The sequence below is a fragment of the Agelaius phoeniceus genome, chromosome 8 (assembly GCF_051311805.1).
Source record: "Agelaius phoeniceus isolate bAgePho1 chromosome 8, bAgePho1.hap1, whole genome shotgun sequence".
Lineage (NCBI taxonomy): Eukaryota > Metazoa > Chordata > Aves > Passeriformes > Icteridae > Agelaius > Agelaius phoeniceus.
The window spans coordinates 31,207,995-31,233,478 of NC_135272.1; the positions used below are offsets into that span (position 1 = coordinate 31,207,995).

The 25,484-nt window shown below is 39.4% G+C and overlaps 1 protein-coding gene across 11 annotated transcripts in view; it reads right to left on the reverse strand.

The window, feature by feature from the left end:
- LOC129124075 (BEN domain-containing protein 5) overlaps positions 1-25,484 on the reverse strand; it is an 883,204-nt gene that overhangs the window by 653,328 nt on the left and 204,392 nt on the right. For all 11 annotated transcript variants that reach the window (XM_054638799.2, XM_077182498.1, XM_077182497.1 and 8 more), the window contains one exon: positions 11,568-11,662. In XM_054638799.2, the coding sequence (XP_054494774.2) occupies positions 11,568-11,662 (95 nt within the window). The remainder of the gene's footprint in view (positions 1-11,567; positions 11,663-25,484) is intronic.

The following is a 25,484-nucleotide window of genomic DNA, read 5'->3' on the forward strand; positions in this document are numbered from 1 at the left end:
CCAGAGGCCCCAGGCACAGTCACATTTCACTCCAGGCTACTATTTTCTTGCCCTTTGTATCCACTCCTTCACTTCCTCTACCCAGATATGTTTGTAAAGCCCAGTTCCTTAGTGAAAACTTGGAATTCTTTGCCAAAAGAAAAGGGACACAAACTGAAGGAGCATCCCTACACAAAAATACCAGCACACCCACCCCAGACATTTATGATTCATCTGGGTTATTGGTTCTGTACTTACATAGCACACAGAAACAAGTTGATGAGTATTAGAAATGACAAATCCAGAATGCTCTGTTCACTTCCCTGTACTCTGAGACTCTTTTCAAAGACTGCAGCCACACAGATCACAGATGTCAACTTCTGATTTAAAAGTACCTCACATCAGCTGGGAAATTTCCACTCTTTTGGAAATTTCCTCCAGGTGAACACTCTCTGATTGTAAATAATTTTCTGGTTTTAAAACCCCCAGATTTCAGGCAGGAATGTAACAGTTAGCATGAACATGTATTCTTGAAGAGCGTGACATACAGCACAGGGTTTGTAGCTTGTTTGTTTTTTAACTTATACAGAAAAGTCTATTTATATCCATCATTCCCACCTAAATCAATAACCCTTCATTTCACCAGGTACACACACAGTATTTCTCTTTTTTTTTTTCTTTTTTCTCCTTTCAAAGCAAGAATCAGCTTTTCCCCTGCAGGGGTTAACACTCAGTGAATCTGAATGTGTTTCCTTCCCTACTTATCTTTGCTTTTAGCTACAGAAGCTGCTCCTGAAGGTAAAGCCCTTCTGACTGCACATGCAGCAGCACTTTTCCCCTGGCTGAGTCATTCCTCAAGTTCACAGAGTTGAAACAAGCCAAACACTTCCTGGGCAGGATTGGCATCACAATCCTTTCCACCAGTACCCCCAGGATAGAGACAGTCCCTCAGGAGAGCTCAGGGAGTTATGTTTAATAAAAAACTACACAGAAAAATACACATGCTACATGACTCCCCTTCATTGACTGAATGACATTTAAAAAACAACCATAAGAACATTAAAGTATCCAGTACCATAGCAGAAAGGGAAAACTTCTTTTTCTTATCAAAGCTAAATCATTATATCACTTCTGGTTGTGAAGCCATGGGGTACTGGTGTTTTTTAATTCCACTAGGAAAAATATTAGGAGAGGATTTTATCACATATTAAAAGGCAGAGTATGTTATTTTAACTTGGATATTGCTCAGTTTCTTTCTTTGGTAAATCTATCCTTTTAAGTTGAATCTCTTTATCTTGAGCTGAAATGTCCCTGCCTATAAATTTTGTAAATGGTATCACATATTTCCAATAAACAATTCCAAAAGAATTCTCCACAGAATGAATTCAGCATTTTTACAGCAGCACCTCAGAAAGGATAAAAAACAGTGATGTTTTCAAACAAAAAACAAACAGAAACACCATTTTCTTCCCCAATCCCAACAGCAATTCCCTGTTAGGGAAGTTACTAATTTTACCATTTCATGTCATTTTACTACAGGTCCAGTTACCTGCTACAAGTCCCTAATAAATTAACAGCCAATCCTTAATGAAAGTCTAATCCTTGAGCTGCTGAGAGGACACTTTCTGCTCATGACTGTGCTTCTCAGGACACAGTTCCTTTGGCCACACGTTTTGGGGCAGATGGCAGCAGAGTGAGCACACACACCCTGCTCACACACCCACAGGTGCCTCTGATGGGACAGTCTGTGCCAGCAATGCCCACAGCCACTCACCAGGGATGCCAGCCTCTCATGGGGCTTGGCAGTGTCTGTGCAAGGGCACAGAATGGGGAAAAAGCTGAGAATAGGCCTAGAAAAGGGCACAAGGCAGCCCCTAAGGGAGGTGCCCCAAGGTAGGCCGCAGCCCAGCCGCACGCAGGGCACTTTCTTTCCATCAGAGCAGTCCAGCTAAAATAAACACTTTATGGCTTCTTTGTCAACATTTTTAACACTTCCCACACACCCATCATTGTTAAAAGACAAAATCAGATAAGGGCTCACACGCTGCTGTGGTGTAGGAGCTGAGGAATCCCTCCCTGGCCGGGGCGTGCAGGGCTCCCCTCCTGCCTCAGAGCCCCTGTTCTCCCCAAGGGGCTGCTTTGAATCATCTGCAGCAGGTACAGCCCTGAGGGTGGGCACTGCACTGCTCACCCACCTGTACTGCTCACCTGTACTGCTCACCTGTACTGCTCACCCTCCTGCACTGCTCACCCACCTGCACTGCCCACCTGCACTGCTCACCCACCTGTACTGCTCACCTGTACTGCTCACCTGTACTGCTCACCCACCTGCACTGCTCACCTGCACTACTCACCCACCTGTACTGCTCACACACCTGCACTGCTCACCTGTACTGCTCACCCTCCTGCACTGCTCACCTGCACTGCTCACCTGTACTGCTCACCCACCTGCACTGCTCACCTGCACTACTCACCCACCTGTACTGCTCACCCACCTGTACTGCTCACCTGCACTGCTCACCCACCTGTACTGCTCACCTGTACTGCTCACCCACCTGCACTGCTCACCTGTACTGCTCACCTGCACTGCCCACCCACCTGCACTGCTCACCTGTACTGCTCACCTGCACTGCTCACCCACCTGCACTGCTCACCTGTACTGCTCACCCACCTGCACAGCCCACCTGCACTGCCCACCCACCTGCACTGCTCACCCACCTGCACTGTTCACCCACCTGCACTGCTCACCTGCACTGCCCATCTGCACTGCTCACCCACCTGCACTGCTCACCCACCTGCACTGCTCACCTGTACTGCCCACCTGCATGTCTCTCCTTCACCCACCTTCATGGCTCACCCCACCCACCTGCACAGCCCAGCTGTGGGCATGTCCAGCCTGAGAATGCCACCCCAGGTACCAGGAAATGTCCCAGACCAGCTTCCCAATACCCCAGGAGCCCATAATAGTAAACCAGCCCTGCATCCCAGCCAGAGGAGCTCAGCAGAAGGCAGGGAAAGCTGTAAGGAAACCTGAGGGTGGTAATGAAGGCTCTGTGTGGTTCAGCCCTCTGCCAAAGATCCGTGGTTTCCACAGGGATGCTGTTCCAGCCAAGAACCAGCCCTGCCCAGACCACTCACCCAGCACAGCCCATCCCCTCCCCAGCAGCACTCTGATTTTCCAGAGGCAGGGAACTGTCAGCAAAGCTGCCAGCTTTCCCCTGAGAGCCTGGAGCCTCACCTTTCCATTACCCAAAACATCTGACAGCCAGTTATCCTCGTGCTGCCTGAGCAGTACTAGACAGAATGATTGGAATTAGTATTTGCTGCCAAAAAATATTGGATACATTCTAATCACACTAGGAGAGCTCTTGCTAGGTTTTCAATCTCAAAGATGCTTAATATAGTGAAGCAGGAAGACAAAGTTTCACTTTCAAGCTGGAATTCAATAATCCTACTTGAAGCAGTTTTAAAAAACAAACTTTAAGCACTGCCTCAGCATCTAAAGATACAGGAAAGATCTTATCCCTATTGTATTATCATTAAATTTTAATTCTCTCAAACCAGTGCCATATCATACAGAAGTTAATTCATAACTTATCCCTAGTAATCACAGCATAAAACCCAGGTTTTTATCTTTTGGGTTTGTATACAACTGTTGAATCCCATGAGTCCAAGTTTAATATACAGCACCTATTATTTTAATGTTCTGATCCTGCATTATCACTTGCCATATTTATTTACTGCTTATTTTCTCTACAGTTCTCAATTTCCACAGTACAGCAAAATGTTTTTGTCTCCTATTTTATTTTCTATTAAAAGAGAAATTGAACTCATTGCTTTGACTTTTACTACCTCGAATATAAGGCAAGGGTCTCACTTTTATCAGAAATTCACACCTTTTCCTCTGCACTAAACATTGTTTCTTCACAGCAAATGAATAAAAAACTTTGTTGTTAATGATTCAAACAAACATTCAAAAATATTAGGCTGGATGTTTCAGCCCTAACTTTGCTTAGAATTGTATTTCTGATGTATTGCACATTCTATGCTTTTATGTCATATGTAAATTTAAACAGGACTATGTATTTTTAAAACTCTGTGTTGAAAGATCTTTAAAGTTGCAAGGCTAAGTGAAGGAAAGCCAAAATTTAACCTGCCTGTGCTGCGTCCTGGTGCATTCTCAATTATATTATGTCATAGGTTATTACATCTTGTTAAATTCAACTTGTCTAGCACTCTTCAGACCATTAAAAGATTCTTAAAGAGATGTTACATTTTCTGATTACAGTTTTTGGCTCTTATTTGTGTAGTCTTGTGTTAACAGTCTGATTTTCAAGTACATTTCTTGGTGACACTCAGCTTTGTCTGTGTAGAGCTCTTACTACTAAGTACTTACAGCTGATAAATGCCATTCTTAACAGAGGTGATTTTCATTCTGCTTCACTCCATTAGTCCAAAGTATAAAATTGCAATGAAAAGCTGCAATGTCCTCTTGGTAGTTTGACTCTACTTTGAGCTCAGTGCTGCCCATATTTATCTAACTTACAGACTCATTTCAGGGAGAAAAAAGCTTCAATTTTATGTACTTTTTGTTAAACCTGCCAAGGTTAGGGACCCAGTTCTGTGAACACTTTTCATGCAATCAGTTCCACCAAATGCCCATCACCTGAGGAGAGAGAATGACCTGTTTCAGGATGGGATATAATGCACAGCTCTGGTCATATTTTGCAGCTATTAAACTCAATACCATGGACTGTAGTGTGAAAAACCTACAATTCAGTTGTTTCAAACTGCCACAAAATCTCCCAACTGCAAATTTCATTGTGGTTTGCACCGGTGATGGGGGAGCTATTTCCACACAGCTGTATGCTTTTAAGATTTTTTTGAAGTTCTCATCAGAACCCCAGTAATTAAGTATTTATAGATGACAAAAATGCACCTAACAGGAACAAACCCATTTGTTTCCTATGGGCTTCAAACCTTTCATGAATAAGTAGTGCCAAGGGTAACCTTTCATGAATACAACCTTAGGGATCACAGAGTGCCCTCAATCAATGCAGGGAACTCATGTTGACAGAGAATATGGGAAACAGATTGAGGTATTAAAGCACATAGCCTCTGGTGTTTTAGATGTAAATACTATAACCATCAAATATTTAGACTCTTATGTAAGCAGTATGTCATTTTTTAAACAGTTACTGCTTGGAATAAATCTTTAAGGATGGAGTTTTCAGAAGTGCTCAGTATTGGCCTAACTTTGCTCTTACTGAAATCAATCATAAAATTTTCACAACTTTAAAAAAGGACTTTGTCTGTTTATATGTTTCCACAACACTAAGCACAATAAGTCTTGATCCTGGCTGGGGCCTTTTGACTCTGCTGTAATCTAAATAAATTGATTTATAGGAGATCAGTTAGATAAATGATGAGGAAACACACACATACATATAAAACAGCTAGGGTTTTTCATGATGGCATAGCAGCCTTTGGAACTTCTTCATTTTCTCTTTGAATCCTAAAACTCATTTGCCTTTCTTTATATTAATTTCTTTGTTATTAGTTTTCTCCAACATAATTCCATCTTAAATTTGCAGTGAAGTATCCCTCCAATAAAATGTAACTTACTTTCTTGACACAAATTTAATCCCATTAATCTACACAATAAACAATTAATTTTGGGATCTGACTCAAACATTGTTTCAGAAGAATATAATATCTCCTCTATTTCCACAAAAGCTGTTGTTAATAACAGTGCCATGGAATCTCCTCTCTACATCCAGGAAAAACCACCTTTGCTGAGCTGGGAAAGAGGAAATGACTGTGTTTCTTTTTCAGGTTTGTAGAGAGGTTGGAACTGTTTCTTTTGTTATTTTGCAAGATTCACACAAACATTAATTTACCCAGGGATTGGCAGTTATTTCACTTTAATATACATGGCAACCTGAAACCTGTCTAAAAAGATCTTATTTTCTGCCAAAGAGCTGCACTAAGACCAAGACAAAGCTTCTGCTTTTCACTCAAATTGGGATATCAAAAGGTTGATACTGAAATACCTTTCCCCCTATGCTCTCCAAATAAAATGCTACAAGTTATTGAAATTAAGGCTGTGGTTCCCCAGACAGTTCCCAAGGCATTTTTGTGGGAGCTGCTACCCCAATCCTTCATCCCTGCTTCAGCCACTGGTTCCCAGTTCCCTTACTGCTCCTGTGGCTGGAGCTGTACAGCTGATTTTGGATCTCTGCCATGACCCAGACCAAGGCTAAATCCTCTTTCTCTTCCTTGAAATCTTGTTTTTACCCTGGGCCCACTCCCAGCCTGGTGCTCCTGTGCAGAGCTGCGCAGGATGAGGGAGGAGCTGGAGCTGCCCCTGGCAGGGGCTGCAGCAACACCCACCTGTGCCACGGGACACATTCCTGAGCCTCCAAAAGCATTCTCACCACATCCCTCAGGAAAGCAGGAGCAAGCACACGTGACATCACAGAGCTGGCAAAAGAACAAACCTCCAAGAGTAGCCAAAGTTGTAAAATAGGCCAAGGAAGGAAGCAGGTAATGCTAACAGCTTGTTCATCTTCCTCACCTAAATTCAGGTGATGTTATCACTAGCCCCAGCCTGCCACATATTTTATAGTAAGCAGTTTTAGTCTTTCAGATTAGCAAGCTATATATATATTTAGTGCTTTATTCTCAAACTGTTTCACCACAAATGACAGCTCATTTCACAAACAGCTTATCTTATGGCTAAAGATATATAAATACATACTAAAAATGCTGCTGAAAGTCTCAGAATGTATAATGCAGCCTGGTAGACATGGTAGTGATTGTAACACTGCATTGTAGACACAAATGTTAAAGAAACTTGGCAAGAAGCAACACATTTTAGCTACTCAAAATTCAGATTTTCTCAGACTTGTCCCCTTCTGATGAATGGAACATATGGGAGTATTGTTCATAAAACTTACATTGCTTTTCTTGATGTCTACCAAAATTCCTCATCATGACAATATTTACCAAGATACATAAAGATTCAAATTTGAATTAATTACCCAGAAGTTTTTCTGTTCTTCCAGGTTTGCTGGAAAAGAAAAACACTTCAGAAGCAATGTGTTGTGAGCATTTAGCAGTAGATGTTTTAGCAGCAGAGGTAGCAGAGTGCTTGCTGGGGAAGGGGCCTACCCAGTTAAAAGCCATCGCTGCTGAGTGAGATAAAAGACAGGGAAGAAAGCAGCTGCTTTGCCAAGAAGCAGTTTGAAATCTGACATTATAAACAAAACACATTTAGATCTAGACATAAATCCTCCGTATGCTGAAGGCTCAATAATATTTTAGCTAGCATTATTACTTACAAACAAACAGTTCCTGAGATACAGCATCAAAACTGCAGAACAGCCTTTAACCTTGTGTTCATCCACTCAAGAGCCATGTTATTTATTATCCTTTATCCCTTAATTATGGGGACTTCACCTACTGCTCTCTACTCATTTGAAATGCAGAATAAAATACAATGGATGTCTAAAGACTTAACAGGTGTCAACCAGATATTTGCCAGCTACTGCTACTATTCTACTGGGAGGAGTTGCTGTTCTATAAATACTAATCAGAGTTTTGCACATGATCTTGCTGAAATACCTAAGGTGATGAGTGGCCAGTTGTTACTTTTAAAAGATTAGCACAATTTGAAAAACTAATGTCCCCAATGAGGCAATGCTCACACTGAATAATCAAGAGTTATAGCTGTTCTCTGCCCAAAGGGAATATTTGCTCACTTCATCATTTGGAAAATCTGCTGCCTCTCGAACAATTCACTCTTCTATTTAACTTTGAGAAACTTGTAAAACTTTGTGCAATCAATAAATTAGTACAGTATATGTACTTAGATGGTCTTCTACTCCTATGCCCACATGGCAGGCTTTTTTACTACCTTTACTTCCAAAGACAGAGCTCTCAGTGTAAAAACATGATTAAGAAACTGCAACAAAATAATGTCATACTTAAATCAAGCAGCAAAGAAAAATAGGATTACAGCACAAAGTCCACAACACACAGCAAAAATTCAATTTACTCAAATCCATCTCCCTTCAAATTCTTCACATCCACTAAACAGGAAAAACAGACACAGGCAAATCAGAACAGGTCTCTATGATACTGAGGTTTTATATTAAAAAATTTATATATAGCAATTTTTGATTTTAAAATACCCTCCAATTCTCTAAAATCTTGGTGCAATAGTAAATTTTAAGCAAAATGTTAAAGTGACACAGCCTATTTCCTTGGTTTGTAATAAAATCTTGAGTTTTATCTTGTCCAGTACGCAACTGATGTCACAAGGTGTGACACATTGCTGTATTTCTATATGTGAGCCGTGCTTCAATGCAGTGAATTTGATACAACTGATATAATCCCTTACTATTTAGTGTCCATGACCAAATGTGGGGAAAACATATGCATCATTTTAATCAGAATTTTTTTCCAGGCTTTAATTTTTTTTTTAAGAAATCTTTTTCTTTACAGTGAAACCTATATTTTTCCTTATCCCTCAAGGATATCCCTACTGCTTCCTCTTTTCCAGTAGCTCATTACTGGAAATGTTTGGCCTTGCTTCAAAAGAGAAGAATATGTCAACACCAGAACATCTGTGTCCACATAGAGTGCTTTGATGACAGTGATATACTCCATTTACATCAGTAACACTGAGCTGAACCTTGATGCTGTCTGCATTTAAAGATCTTACCCCACAGGGCAAGAGAATACAGGTCAAAAACGTTGATCTCTGTTTGACACACTCTCTACTTCAAGAGCACTTGGCAGCAATTTGTTCCAGAGTCAAGAATCAAACTCACAAAGTGTTGCAAAGCTCGGAGCCATGTTTGCATAACCACATTCAAAACAAATATTAAAATTCACAGTCTCTGGAGGCCAATCTACTTTTGATATGCAGGGGTTTGTGAGCAGTACAGTCAAATTCTAGCCTGAATACAGAAGGAGTTTTCATTTAAATCAAAAAAGCCTTAACTCAGGCCTGAACATCTTTTATTAAGAGGGATAATGTACCTATATCTCTCAAATGCAAAAAGGAAAACAGGCAATTTATCATCTAAAAGTAAAAATTGATCATCTAAAAAGGGAGTGGAATAGTTATGTGTGACACATGGTTGTGCCTATCAGTGGGGTCAGAGGGTGAATTTTGGTACAGAACAAATGCAGGCACAATAATGATTAATTCCTCAAATATTTCATAAAGAGGAGTTCAGAGATGAAGCCTGAGCTACAGAGTATTTGTAGCCCATGGCTACTGGTAATCTTCCCTTTAACTGGATTTTAAAACCTTTGGCATTTCTTCAGCTTTTTTTAATTAATATACCATTTTCTAATTTAATTACATTGTGCCCACAAAAACTGCTATGCTGACAAAAACCCTAATATGAGGTGGAGAGTTCCAATAGTCTCCTTCCACACCTTCCTCCCCTCATGTAGAGCTCAGCACTTTTGCAGCGTTGAATGATCCAGTACTGCTTACAAGAGTAATACATACAAAACATCAAACAGGATCCAATCAATGCAGCTGGATATTGCCCTGCTCGTGTTCAAGGACCACAGCCACCTGTGTGCTGCAACAGCAGCTGCCACTGCTGCTAAATCCTATTTCAGCAAACAGAGAAAGAGAAAATTTTGTTTACAGGTTGCACTAGAATGCCATGGAAACAGATACAGAGGTAACTGTGAAAGGCATAATCCAAATGGAAGACAGCCCTGATAGAGCTCATATATCCAAAAATAATATATATGTTTTCCCACTTGGCAAACACATGCATAAATCCTATTAACATCAAGACAGAAAATTATACTGAGTAGACCCCAATATCACCAAGGTCCCTGATAACAGTATGAATTAATGTGCACCTTCAAAGCAGAGCAAGATGTTTTCATATGCAGACTATTAGAAAGAAATAAAAATATCTTAATAGAATAATCATCTTTTTAAAGAAAAAAATTACATCTTGAATTTTTGAAACAGGATTAAAGTGTGGTAGTAGCCCTGTAAAAGGAAGCTGCTCAGCACCTGCTGCCTACACTGTGCCTGGCTTCAGGCAATGTTATTCATTCCTCACTTTCATGGGAGCAAAATACATCCTCTAAAAATATAAAACACAAAAATAAATAGATCTCCAGGGAAATTGAAGAGAAATCGGTTTTAAAAATAGTGAAGGAGCCTCTATGTTCTAAAAAAATAAGTCCATTTTGCATTGTTTTGTAAGATTTACACTTTAATTTGAAACCAAAGTAAGGCATAAAATTTGTATGAAAGCAATATCTGATTTATAGATAAACTTAAAACACAATACACTCAGCTGCAAATACCAGACCCCAGTGAGAGAAGCCAAAGGTTTTGAAAGATGATTAAAATATGCTTGATAAATGTGGCCCTGAAATGCCCCAAAAGATTTTTCAGAAGTTAAATAGTAAACACAATTAACATGGCTTTTGCTACAAAAACACTAAATGCAATGGATTTTTTAAATTAATTTTCAATGTTATTACATGTTCCTATTGAGCTGGAATTGACTCAATCCACTAAGTGTACTGTGAGTCAGTTCTTTTGTCCATATGACCTTGCCATCTAGACAAAAAGCCAAATATCCATTCTGTTGGTCATATGAAGAGGAAGCCACACAATGAGAACAATCTTATGACCACCATTTCCATCTTGTGAGTGGAAAATTTGTGACAGTTGAAGCATTTAAGAAAGATATATTCATAAAGCCCAGATAATGTCCAGCTTGATCAAATGTATTACTAATTAACCAATAAAAAGTAGCAGCTGTGGAGGCTGACAAGAATAACTTACTGTACACCTCTGGCCTAACCTCACTATCCATATTCAAACAAGTCTCCTGGCAAAGGCAAATCAAATAATTCTTGGGAGTCTTGCATGCATTCAGACTCACTAGATTTACATATTATTATTCACAGTAGATGTTTCATTACATTTGCTTTGAGAAAATGTACAATCTATATGGGTATTCACATGTTTAATATGCACATGAGTTCTCGTTTTGTACATTTTATGTAGCTGAAGATGAGGTTGTTTGGCCTCCCTCTGCCTTAGACCAGGCACTGCTCATTCACATGAGGTCAACTCACGTGGCAGAGCTCAGAGCTCACATTCCCCCACCAAACTCCAGCCACCCCAAAAAAGGCAGAACAATTCCAAGCAGCTTTTCAAAACCAGACCAACCCCAGTCCATCTCCCATAATATTTGCAGGGTTTTTTTGGGACATTAATGCAGGCAAAAAATGGTACAATTGCTCTCTCAAGAACTGGACTGTTGCTGTAAAACAATTTGTCCCAAGCCCTGACTGCTCAGTTTGCTCAAATGAACATCCCTTCAGTCATGGCACTTGAAACAAGGCACTACAGAGGCCTCCAGAATTCAAATTCACATCTGTTCCAAAGAGAACCTGTCCTCACAGCACTGCTGCATCAAGGTTCTCATACTCTCAGGTAAAAGTGCTCCTCAGCCATGGGGTCTTTGGTCCAAGTGCCAAGTAAAACACATTTATCTCATTAATTCTTTAAGAGAATAACTCACCATTTTGGTCGGCTTGTGGATTTCACCATTGGAGCCATCCCATCTCTGTAGAGGCTTTTTGTTTTACTGAAGTTGACAACATTGAAAATTACTCTCTGGAAGGGAAAAAAAGGAAAAGAAAAGAGATCAGGTATAAATTCTGAAAGACTTTCTACATGTGCTGTCTATACCAGATGCATAAAAATATACACAGATAACATATGCAATAGATGTGTAGCTTATGAATTATTGGTATTCTCCATAGACTCAGATAATGGATATCCTGTCTGTTCCAAGTATTTAAAATGTCCATGTTGTTTCACACTGCATTGATACATGTGAAATATATGTTTTTAATTTAGCACGCTGATTTTTCAGTAGGAATTTTAGCCAGACAAAAAAACGAGCAGAGCTAGTCCAGTGTGCTGCAGTTAACATTACAGAGAAGGATGGAAACCTGGGAGATGGGGTAGCATTCCTTGTGAAAACCTTCTAACTGCTTCACAGAACCGTAGGATAGAAAGACAGAATTGCTGAAGTTGGAAAAGACTTCCAAGATCAAGTCCAACTATTAATCCAGCACTGCCAAGTCCATTGCTGAACCATGTCCCTGAGCACCACATCCACATCCCTCTGGAGAAGGTGATCACTTCCCTTAGTGGACAGTTCCAATCCTTAACACCCCTTTCAGTGAAGATTTTTTTCCCCAATATACAACGTAAAACCTCTGATAAAACCTCTTGTCCTATTGTTTGTTATCTGGGAGAAGAGACTGACCCCCACCCTGCTACAACCTCCTTCCAGGTAGTTGTAAGGTCACCTCTGACCCCCCTGTTCTCCAGGCTGAGCCCCCCAGCTCCCTCAGCTGCTCCTCACCAGAGCTGTGCTCCAGACCCTGCCCAGCCCCGCTGCCCTTCCCTGGGCTCGCTCCAGCCCCTCAATGTCACTCTTGGCATGAGGGGCCCAGAGCTGGACACAGCACTCGAGGTGTGGCCCCACAGTGCCCAGGACAGGGGCACAGTCACTGCCCTGCTCCTGCTGCCACACCATTGCTGGGACAAGCCAGGTGCCCCTGGCCTTCCTGCCCACCTGGGCACAGCTGGCTCATGTTCAGCCCCTGCTGAGAGCACCCCCAAGGCATTTTTCCCCAGGCAGTTTTCCAGCCACCGCAGGGATTGTTGTGGCCCAAAGGCTGGACCTGACACTTGGCCTTTTTGAACTTCATACAATTTGCCTTGGTTGATCAACCCATCCTGTCCAGACCCCTCTGCAGAGCCTTCCTGCATTCCAGCACATCAACACTCCCATCCAAGTTGGTGTTATCTGCAAACTGACAAGGGTACACTTGGCTCCCCACCCTTCTTAGCCCTCACGCAGCAGCAGCAAAAAAAAAAAAAAAGTTTTCTGATTTTTTTTTCCCAAAGATAGGAATAGTTCTCTTCCCCTGGCAAAAGGAAGAATTTTCCTTTGCAAGAAGTGTCCAGGATACCTACCTAGATATTGCACATAGCCATCAGTTGTTTGAATATGAAGAAAAAAATATTCTAAATCTGATCTTACTTTAAACTAAAACTTTGGGGAAACTGAAGATGATATTTAATAGGTCAAGGGAAGACTAGAATTTAGATCTTTAAGGGTAATGGACTGATACTAAAAGGAAATTAATGCAGGGAGAAGACAAGAGAAAACAGAGACAAAACCTTTTTCTTTACCATCTGTCTGCTTCAAGTCATTTCATACAAAATTACTTATTCTGTCTCTGTTAAGAAAATCTAAATTGGATCTAGCTCATCTCATGGAGAACACTGACTTTTCAGATGGCAAATGCAGTATCCCTCATTTGTTGTACTCTTTTGATACCCAATGTTGATGTATTCCAAGAAAACAAAATATGAAGTCTAAATTAGTTTTTATAAAACAGTCCACAATATACTGATGCATTCAATTTGTATCTCTCTTTAAATTTGTTTTTTTAAAGGTAGAAGTGAAGACAAACCACTAAAAATTATATTCACACTTTTCTTTTAGAGCAAACTATTGTAACATTGGCACCCTTCATAATGGTCCACAAGAAGCCTGAGAACTGATTGATCACTGTTTAAAAATCAAACAATTTTTGACTAAAACAATAAGCTTTCATATGTAAAACTTTGCAAAAACAAATCTTGACCTTCCAGGCAGTCTGCTCAGGCAATAGGGAGTGAGAATATTAAAGTGAAAGGAATCAGCAGTGGGACACAAACAGGAACCAGGCACATTTAGCTTTTCATATGGGATAGGTAGGAGGCCAGGTTAACTGCATAGTCCTAAGTGGCTCTGTACTCAAGAAAAATTAAGTTTTTTTGAGGTAAGGTGGTGCTGAAGGTTTTGTGAATGGGAGCACATACATCTATGCTGCAAATTCTGCCAATCAGTAAAAGCAAAAGCTAAAAATAACCTGTAGGTTTGACTAGAACTGACATGAAAAACTAGAAAGTTGAGAAAATCACTTTTTTGAAGGTGGTAATTCAATTTTGCACCAAAGGCAGTAGGGAAACTACATATCCCTGCACAAGAGTTTTCATGTATTTTGATTTTGATATTTTCTAGTGGTCATGAGATGAACTTATTTTTATAACTCTGGATAAAAGAATGCACTGAAATTTACAGAATGTTATGTCTGTAATTTTAGGTATTTAGGCTATTGCTTATCTGATGAAATATCCACTTTGAGAGGTCTCCAGTTATTTTCCATCTAATGTTTATAATGGATGGCTTTAAGTTACAGAATGGTATTCAGGTCTCTACATGCTTTATGCCCTACATAGAAACATTTCCTCTATTAGAATGCTCAGATTTTCCTCTGTTACTTAACTCTGTTCATATTTTTGAAAACAAATTAAGTTGCAACAAATTGGTTTGTTAATCTTGATGTTTGCATGGAGTGAATGAAACAAACAAGATCTCCAAACCAATTGCCTTAAACTTTGGATGCAATCATGTCACTGTTGGAAAGGGAAAGTTGCTAATTTTGTTACATACTGACTCAGAGCAGACAGCTGGTAGAGAATGTTCTTATTCCAATCAAGCTTATTTTGTATAATGAGTTGGGCAAATGTACACAACTGGGTAAGCAATGTATATAAAAACAAAAATATGCAGCTCATTTAACAAAACACTGCCGATTATTGCGCTCCGAGCGCGGAGCGAGCGCTCAGCAACGCGTGCAATTCCCCCAGCATGGCACCGAGCTAGATTGGCAGAACCAAAGATTTAACAGCACAGAGCAGAACTTTATCAACACACACACACCACTGAAGTCATAAAGCACACAAACCGAAGCACTCAAATGAGCAGCTGAACTCCGTCAAGTGTTCCTGGTGATGGTTAAAATAGTCCATGCAGCTCAGCCAGTGGAGTGTGCAAAAATGTAATGACTACAGGATGCACACTGGATACACATGCTGGAAAAATATGCAGCTTGCTCAATAAGGTATGCAAACAGCTTTGAACTGAATGCTGCCATAAAAGGCTGTGATACAGCAATCAAAGTTTTGCTGAACAGATCTAATTTTTAGTCTAATTTCTGTCTATACTTATATCCTTTAACACACCAGTTATGAAGCGTAAAGAGCAAAAGGAATAGAAACAAACTGAGCACATTCTAATTTTTAGTCTAATTTCTGTCTATACTTATAATCCTTTAACACACCAGTTATGCAGTGTAAAGAGCAAAAGGACTAAAAACAAACTGAGCACGTTAAAACACTCTTTTGCAAGAAAATTATCACTATTCTGAATTATTAAGTCAGTTATAGAGAGGTAGAAGATTGTCCTCTTATAAGCAATATAATTGAGATACTCCAAAATGAGTATTCAAGAATTTAAGAAATGTCAAGAAAATAAAATTAGATTAAATCTACTTAAAATTCCCTAGAAATTTTTCTGGTCTCCAGAGCATCAATACAGAGAAAAATGGTGCAAATTTTTACAATAAAAATACTTCTTGGGTATTTGGGAGTGTATGAATACCACTAAAAGAGGCAATGTTCAAACTGATGCTGTACCAGAAATAATAATTCTTTGCTTTCACTTCAGATTTTGGATAAAATCTTAAGTATATTTCATTATTTTGACAAACTGATCTGCCATTTTTTGGGTAGGTGGAAGAGGCATGATGCAGAAAAGCCTCTCAGGAGAGCACCGAGTCAAACCATGCTCCTGGGGATGTGTTGTGGCTTCACAGCATGAGGGAAGACAACTGCTGCAGTCTCAGGCTCTGGGCTTGGGCTGCCAAATCTGAGACAGATGTTGGAGAACATGAGACAAGGCAGGCAAGTTCTGCCTACTGAGAGAAGGAGGAGGAGGACCTCTTTCCATAACATGGGCAATAAGTATGAAATTGAAGGTATCTTGCTCATAAAACCACTGGGACAGAAAACAAAGGAAAAGCTTGGTACCTCCTTTAGCCTTAAAATTTACATAGAAATTGAATTTATGTCTAGTTTTCCTTATAGTCCTTTGCAAACTTACATCAGGAATTAAAGCACAATCAGGTATAAAGGGATGCTCAGTATATTTAAGGTGAGCAAGACAAAGATGAGCCATGAATAAAAGGAGGAAAGGTGGCTGAAATACATCACATTTTCCTCTTGTTGCCAGCAGTTTTCCTGACTGGTGCTGGAAGGAGCTGCTGGCTGTTTGGGGAGCAAGCACACAGCAGGGTGGTTTGGGTTTGGAGCTGAAGGCACTGAGAGGAGATGGCTGCATTGAGGATCATATTCCAGCAGGCTGGTGGGAGCACAGGGTTCACCCAGCTCCCAGCAGGTTTCCAAAAGAAAGTCACACTTTTGACAAAGGTTAAGTGCCTTCCCCCAGGATCAGGACACATTAGGTCCCTTCAAAAAGGCTTCCAGGTTTATTCTGCACGGTTTTCCCTGGCTGGCTGCTCACAGAAATAAATGTGCAGCTCTGGCTGACATTAAAAGGGAAAAAAAAAACAAACACACCATAGAACACCACAAAATTCTGCCTGAGGCAGACACCTGGCACGGAAAATTTTGTGTCAAATCATTACAAGTATGAGAAGTTTTAACTAACTGAAAATAGGGTTTGCAGTAGGAAGTGTCAGGCTTCTTAATACTGATGTAACATACATATATTAAATATTTAAATGTATATAATATATTTAATATTAATAGAATAACAATTTCAATTCAGTGGACAGTGCTGAATGCTACCAGTATGAGCTATCAAAGTACCTGGGGACCAATTGTTTGAAGTCAGTCATGAACAATTTCTTCATTTAACCAGCCAAAATAAGACAACTGGGCACTAAGTAAGACCTTTCAGCTGAAATTAAGCTGAGCTTCTTTTCTTTGAATGAACATTAAAATCCAAAGCTGGTGGATACCATGGGGCTCTGCCTCGCTTATGCTGCTTTGATCTTGCTTTCCTCTCCTGTAGATTCTTTAGATATTACAGCGTTTTGTGAATTCCTGAAACCTGCACCTTTTTTTGAGTTGGGTTCTTGCCTTGGCTAGATTCTTGGTTATCCTTTCCTTCTTTTTTTTAAAAAAAGGTAAAGATGTAAGTTTTCACCCCTTTAAAGGGCAGATCTACTTCAGAAGGAGAGAAAGAAAAAAAACAAAAAAAAACACAAAGAAAGAAAAATGAACCAAATCATGACTTGTGAGATTTTGAGACACCATTTGTGAATGTGAGAAAGTGGCAACTCGGGATTGCTGCCTGCTCACCAAAAATAGTGCTGCATTTTGGTATTTGAGTCAGAAGGTCTTTAGGATCTTTTCTGACAAAGCACCTTATACAAAGCTGTACAAAAATAAATTACACTGGAGGGACTTCCAAATGGCAAGAAAAAAGTGTCACCTGCAACTGTTATCAATGCTGAAGAAAACAAGTAATATAACAGTCAGGTCTTTGCAAAATCCCCAATGAGAACTTACAAATAGCGTTTTTCTGACCTTTTCAAATTTAAATCATTCATTACTGCTAACATTTTAAAATAAGCCATGCTTTTCTTTTCCCTTTGTAGGAACACTTGTCCTTTCAAATGGAAAAGTTTTTAATATTGACAGCATTTAGCCTTTTTCTCTTCAGCTAAGGAGCTTTCAAAACCTGCTGATGCTCAGGAGGGGAACATAAATTCTCACTTTCAGAGGGGGGAGGATGCTGGGGACCCCTGAGAGCTCCACCAGCCTCGCTCATCAGCTGCACCTGTGTCTTGTTAAGTGGAAACTGTCGTGTCTTTACAACACAACAAAATTTTAGGAAAGTGACGCAGCAAATGTATTACAGATTGTGAATTATTAGTGTTTTTCCCTTGGTAGAGATCTTCATTTAGTTACTTGAAAGAGAGGAATGCTGAAGTCTGGGATGTAGCAAAGAGCAACATTAAAAAGAGACCCAAAGGATTTTAATACAACAACACCTCTGATATAATGCTTTGCTAACTATTAAATTAGTTTAGCCTTTATTGTGGTATTTGTCTGTGTGTGGGAGATATCCTTGGGTCTGGTGCCAGCCCAGCACCCTTGAGCTGTATGAGTGGTTTCACTAATTCTATAGCAGGGGGAAACTCTTTCCTCTTCCAGCAGAAAGTTTTCAAAAGGATTTTCAGAGGAATTTCTACTCCCTGTGTAATTCCATGCTGTGGAATGACCACTAACCTGGCTTCTCTGTGTGACCTGTTGGACTTAAAAATTACGAGACCAAGTTTTCTCAACTCAACTTTTTTTTGGAAAACAGCAACTTTTTCAATGAACAGAATAACAGTACTGTTCTCTTGCAATCATAAGTCAGCTTTCTGTTCTAACTTTTCATCTGAACATCAATAATCTGACACTTTCAATTGAAAACTCAGAAATGTCCATTTGGAAAGCCAGCACTTGAGTAATTAGACTGACTCCTGTTCCTTGCTCCCTTGGGCCAAAATCTCCAATAGAATTGCAAATGTGTCACAAGACATATATTGAATTGTGTTGATTCATCAAAAAGAAAATAGCACAAGTCCTGACAGGGCATATAACCAGGCTACAGAGTTATTTAAAACAGGTTTGAAGCTGAAAGCTTCCTGCCATTTTTTTTCCATTTTTTGTAGCAAAAGGTCAAAGTTTTTGCAAAAATAACAAAGGCATCTTTATTTAATTAGCTTGGGGGAAAAAAACAAGTACTTCTATTATTTCCTATCTCTTAATATATATGCAGACTTTGGCAAAGGAGAGGCTTCTAGTTCCATTGCTGGGAAATTGCAGAGCTACAGGGATGTGAGAGCAACTTTTTATTTGCTAACTGACAGGTGCCTGAGCCCTGTTGGTCTTGCCATTGCCTTTTTCCACATCCATGAATATTTTCAGGAATCAGCAATACAAGAAAACAGTGCATAGTCTTTCTCTGAGACTTTCTCAACCAGCTGAATTATTTCCTAATAGATTCCATGCCACATTGCAGCCACTGCCAGATGACATTTGAAGTAGCATCATGTATTAAACTCATTCTGCATAATTACAGAAGCTATCCATGTTTAGGTTCTATATTCTTTTCAATCAATATTATGGCTGCAGGTGGATAGTAACAGCTGGCTGTTCTGGAACGTGTTAGCAAAATTTGCGGATATCTTACATCCCTCAAGAGGAAGCAGCTGAAAAGACTTACATTTTCCTTTTCCTAATAGAAATTATTTAGCCAGTGAGAAGAAATGCTACAAGGTTTTGTAGGATTTGAAATGGTTATAATAGTAACATCTTGGTGGTACAAAAAGATAATGCTATCAATTAAATGTTTTCTAGTCCATATCCCCTTCATGGTGCAGGCCCCACAGGAGGCTTCAAAACCATGAGAGCAGTTTGGAAAAGGGAAAGGACCAGAAAAAGCTTCCACATATAGAAACTACGGCAAGAACCAAAAGCCCATGGTTATAAGCACTGGCATAAAGTTTGTCCTGAAGAGCAGAGCATGAAGTGGCACTAGGTTCATATGGGAGCATTCTGCACACTCTGCACAGACTGCTTCTCTGAGCCCCTCATAAAGTGCAAATCAGCCCATGATCCAGAATGAAAGCCTCCCTTACCAACAAGGGATGCACTTCCCTACAAATCACACCCTGGTGACGGACACCAAAGGGATGCAGAGCTGAAAGCATGCAGGTGGAGTGCTGAACACTCACCCAAAACACTGCAAGGCAGCAGGTGACAGTGGCACTAACAATGACAGAGTGGCACTGATACTTGCATGGATCATGACTTTGCTCAATCCCTAAACACACAGAAGGTAACAATCTCAGTTTAAATAGCATGCAAACAGAATCTGATACCCAGGCTGGAAGATGAGAATGAAAAAGCTTTTTCAAGTGTAGGCCCTTGTGAGGAAGATAAAGAAAACCCTGTTAAGGGAGAGATTTGGATGAAGCTTTTCCAGCAATTGTTTACTTTGTATTTTTGCAGCTGGCATTTTTCACAGTTAAAAGCTAATGTTTGTCTGGAGCTTGTGGGAAAATTCTGTGGGGGAAAAGAAGGAGATGATAACACATAGAAGGCAAAACAGGATATATGGGAGAGCTCAAAAACCAGCACCAATGTATTTTTCCTCAGTGTTCTCTGCTGGGTTAGAAAACAATGACATTTTGATGTGTACAGCCCCTGGTCATTACTGCCAGTGGTCTTGGTCATGTTACTATGATCATAGCCTTGCAAACATAAACCCTCTCTATTTACTTCTCCAGCAACTAAGCACAGATGGGCTTTGTGTCCAGGTTATTCATGGAGGTCCTTGGTTTTCCTTTATTTTCTTTAATTCAAGCATTTTAGAAGCTATTACAATGAAACCTTTGAACCTTCTATGTTCTTCCATGCATGGCTCTGAATAGTAATAGAATAAAGGTTTCCCATATTGTACAGCTCCTTTATATTTAGACAGAATTTGAATTGGATCCTTACTGGAGTAGCTGCAGCACTGATGAAAAAAAAAAAACCTTTTTTGAGGGAAAATATAAACTATATGCTATCAATTTCATGAAAATAAGGGATATTATTATAGCATGTACCCTCTAGTTTTCCTTTGCAAAATTAATAATCCATTCTATTTCTATATAACAGTGTTCAAATACTGGGGTTTTTTTCTGCTCTTTCTAGCTGAATCCTTTTGCAATACTGCAACATTCACACAATTCACTGATTTCTATAAGAAAATGCAATCGATGTGTTAGTGCACATTGGAATCTTAGCATTGACAACCAGGAGCTTGCAGTATTGATTTGAAAAAAAATGCTCATGATTTCTACAGTTCTTCAGCACTATTTCTTGTATTTTCAATTTTCACTGCTTAGAATTCTACTCCAAGAGTCTAACTCATGTACTAACAGACTATTCAAAGTTTTGTGCTTCAAAAGAAAACCCAAGGGTAAGTAGAAGGAAATCTGATCTAATTCCTGCTAGTTTTTGTGTACCTATTTGACATTTAGAATAAGACCTCAGAACTGCCTTAACCAACCCTAATAGTAAGGGGATAACATGAATTGTACTCAAAGCTTTGAAAATCCCATTCTGGAGCTGAAATGCTGAACGTTAGATTCAAATGCTGGTCTCTGTCTGTTTGCAAAGGTGATTCACAGCATGTGGAATAAACATGTTTTGGCAGTGTCATGAACAGAACAGCTAAACAAAAGGAGCAGGGAGGATTTCAACAGGAAAGTTAAGTGTCTTAAAGCAAGGTGCCCTGTGCTGTATTTGTGTAACATGGGTGTCATTCCCCTCTGGCATTCCTCCCTGGCACTGGAAAGGGGAAAAAAACACCCAGAAATGGCAAATTCTCATTACTGGGGTGAGCAGTATGACTGCAGTCCAGTCAGTCAGGTCCTTTTGCTTTCAAATGCCAGAGGTAAAACTTCATTTTGCCCTGCCTGAGTTTAAAATGCGGATAAAAAAAATCTGTGTTCAGAACAGCTCTCAATCACATAAATATTTAGCTCCACTTTAAGTGTTCCTAGAGGCTTAAAGTTAAGCAAACATTCACACTTTCTTGCTGAACATGGGTGGATTTCTGATTCAGGATTTAAGGCAGCCTAGAATTATGGGAAAAAGATGCTGGGTTTGCCAAAAATCCCATAGGCACCATTTATCCTTACTAAGTGATCACTGTAGATTGGAAGTGACGTTTCTGCAGCTTTGTGATGCAGCAACATTTTTATTACTGTTACAGATCAACTTTAAGTGTAATATTGTTTTGTTAGTTTATGTAAATCAATCTGCTGTATGAATAAAAGGAATTTGGAAATGGATTGCTCATCTTTATTGGCTTTGAAGTACTGAGTATTTGGTACTTTGCTGAAACTATTATATTATATTGAGTTATAAGAACCATTGCTCAGATACTAAGCAAGTCTCAGCACAAATTCTGGTAATTTTCCATCAAGAACAAGGCTCCAAAAATATATAAATATGGTACAGGGCTGAACATCTTTCTAAAAAAAATTGTATCATGTACAGCCAAAGCCCCTTTCAATATGATACAGATTTGATTTTCCTTCAGATCCCTTCCAAAAGGTAGAGTAGAAATCTGCTGTGAAGTGCCCTCCTGGTAGAGAAAACATCATCTCTAAATGGTTGCTTATTCTTCTGCAAAGCAACAGTAACAGCAGGCTGCTATGAGGCTACTATGAATGCTCCGTGCATTTTAACAGGTAAATTCTGCACTTTTAATATGCCAGGTTGATGGAATATTCAAAGTTGCTGAAAACCCTTCTGGGGAAATGTGAAAATTGATAACATTGCTTCTCATAACTCAGTATTTTAATACAACATCTCAATATTAACCGTAATGCTGCAAAAAGATCTTTCACACTTTATGTTGTTCAATTTTTTCATTTTGGAAAAGACTCAAGTTTTTTTGGAAACCATATGTAAATATAATTCCTTTCAGATTTCCTAGAATTTTAAAATTGTAACAGCACAAGATACAAATTATTAGCAAAGAAAAAAATTTGTAATCAAAAATCCAAGACATCCCTCAGTTCCCTTACAAAGTAATCACAGCTGATCATCTCTCATTTTCCAGAGTATCAGTTAAGCCCTGAGCTTTCCAGAGCACTAATGCAGTTTACATTTATTTTTACTGCAATGCATATGATAAGTTCTCCCTTGATTTTACTTATATCTATAGTTACATCACCTCATGAACACTGCTCTGACAGCGAGCCTATAACCACGTATCACACAGGCAAAATCTGCAAACACTATTTTGGTGGCCAAGCCTGGGGAGGGGAAGGAGCCCACTTATCACTGGGGAGGCAGGAAAATACAAACAAAAAAAGTGCATGCAGTGGCAGGAGCAGAGGACTTTCAATAAACAAAAAATGCTAATATGACCTTAAAAATAATGAGGACTTTCCCACAAAATTGAAACAGTGCTCTGTCACCAAAGCACAAATTCCCATTGCATGGGAGAATGCTTCTCTGTGGTCCTTATGTGCTTGACACCGGATTCAACAGGAATTTTAGTTATGCCAGGAATAAAGATTGAAGCTGTAAACGTGACTGTGAGAAATGAAATGGTGATTCAGATTTGGGATGTCAGCTGCAAGAGCAGCACGCTGGGTGTCTCAGGAGGGTGAAATACACGGCTTAGCACTGTCCTAGTTCTGGATCATTAGGGATTTCCTGGGCATAAATCAAAGAAATCTAAACAGTCCAGCCCAGCCCAGCTGCCGAGATCCCTGGGGTGGGAGAGCTGAGTCATCCACGCTCTGTGGCAGCACTGACTGCAAACTTTCTGTCACCCTGGTTTTTGAGTTCTTCTAAGCTTTCTGATGTTTACATTCTTGTAAGGAACTTTCTCACTTGCTTTTCTGTAAATACTTATTGTTTTGCATTCTTTTCTGGAGGAGGAGAAATTTGATGGACTGTTCATTTGATGTCCAGTGTCATTGGAGAGGTGGCACTGTCATCCTCCAATCCACTGTCATTTTGAAAATCTATAAATGTTGGAGTCAGAAATTAAACTTTCTCCTTTTTACCTTGGAGATTCCAGTGTCCGCATCGTTTTATTTCGTGTCCTATAGCAACATTTTGCCACCCAAGGCTCCCCCAGATGGCACCTTCCTGCTTTCCACGTGGCAATGTGACAGTGATGACAGTGCCAGCACTGCACTGGTAACCTGTGACAGCACAGCCCCAGATCAGAGCCTGGAGATAAACAGGCCCCTCACATCAAAATTTCAAATCTCCTCTCCTTTTGTCTGTGACTCCAGTACAAGTAAACTTGCAGAGTACAGTCCCACATCACCACGTAAAAACCTTGCCTCTAAAAAATAATAATACAAAAAAATTAATAAAGCGTACATGAGAAAGTCACATACAAGTAAAAAATTATACAAAAGAAAAAAGAGAAGCTTCAGAATTAATCACTGCAACTCAGACTGTGGAAAGACTCAATTATCCAGTCTAAGAGGGGTAAAAAGAAAGTAGGAAAAGCAGAGAAAAGCAAACAGAAGTTGTTGCTGTAAGAGTCTGTGGTTTGGGAAGGAAAAAGCTGCTAAATCCCCTCCTGGAGCTCATTTCTGTAAATATACAAGTATTTTGTACTGCTTGCTAAAGGAAAGGTTACAGCTCATCATGAACCAGAGCCCTGGTAAGAAAGAACATAGACATAAAAAAGGGGAAATTTTTACTTCACTCCCTTGTGCTTTTTATTTCACTCCTTCAAGCCCTTGTGTTTTCCCTGTGTTTTAAGGCAGTTCTAACAGTGCTGTTTATTTGCCTGTACCATGCCAGCTCCTATGGAATGCTGAAATAAAAAATATGGCCATGAAGAATTCTCCATGTTAAAATATGCCCATCTTCCAAAAATTAGTTGGGTCAAAAAAAAGAGTCAGGTTCCCTCTTTTGGAAAGGACAATTCCTCTTCTCATATTGTTCCTCACAGCACATGCTTTGAGCCTTTTCTTCCTCAAGGAATTGACTTTTAAAAGCATGCCAATAGGAAAAAAAAATAACAACTGCCTTGCAGGATAGATTAAAATTTTGTCCAAGTTTGTAACTCTATTACCCTAACAATAAAGCAGATTATAGGATATTTTACTAGAACACTGACAATTCTAAAACCTATTAAAAATATGAACAAATCAATAAAGATAAAGCTGAACTATACATATAAGGAACATTTTCTTTATTGAACAATTCTTATAGATCGCTTTGAAACAACATTGTTCTAGATGTTTGCTTGGGTGATCTTATTGCTGAGTTCCAATGTGATAACTACAGCAGTTCTGCATTATGCCCTTACCAACAGCAAACAAGCAGAAGAATGGAAAGACATTCAGATATAAACATATATGAAGTCTCTTGTAAATAGCTTCAAGGGTTTAATCACATTAACAGCATGTTTATTATTTTTTTTAAAATTGCTAAAACACAGCTGGTAAAAGAAAAAAAGTTTCATTACAAACACAATGTTGAATATGTTGAATTAGTCTAGTTAGTTACTTCTGCTGAGACTTGTGTAATAGAATAGAATTGGTAAAGAATCATGACCCTTTATATATGCATGAAATGTAAACCAGAGAAATGGTCTGGTAAATTGAGAAAATCTGTTTTGATGTTTATAGAAATGTTTTCTTTGCATTTTGTAAGTTTCTGTATATAAATACAAGGTTAGCAGAGTAAATTATAGTTTGAAACCAGGACAGCTCTGGTCCCCAGAATATGGTATTGCTGACCACAAAAGGATTGTAAGATTTATTTTAACCTTAATAGATTTTTAATTGAGTAAAACTGGTTATTTCAGCACCAGAACATGTTATGGCAGACTCCATTTTCTAATATACACATAAGTTTCTCAAAGAAAGATACCATTGCATAGCCAGATTTTTCTTAGGAAAAAGTCAGGGCAATTCACTTCTCTTTGCTTCTTTCACCCCTGGGAGGACCTCTCACAATAAGAATTGTC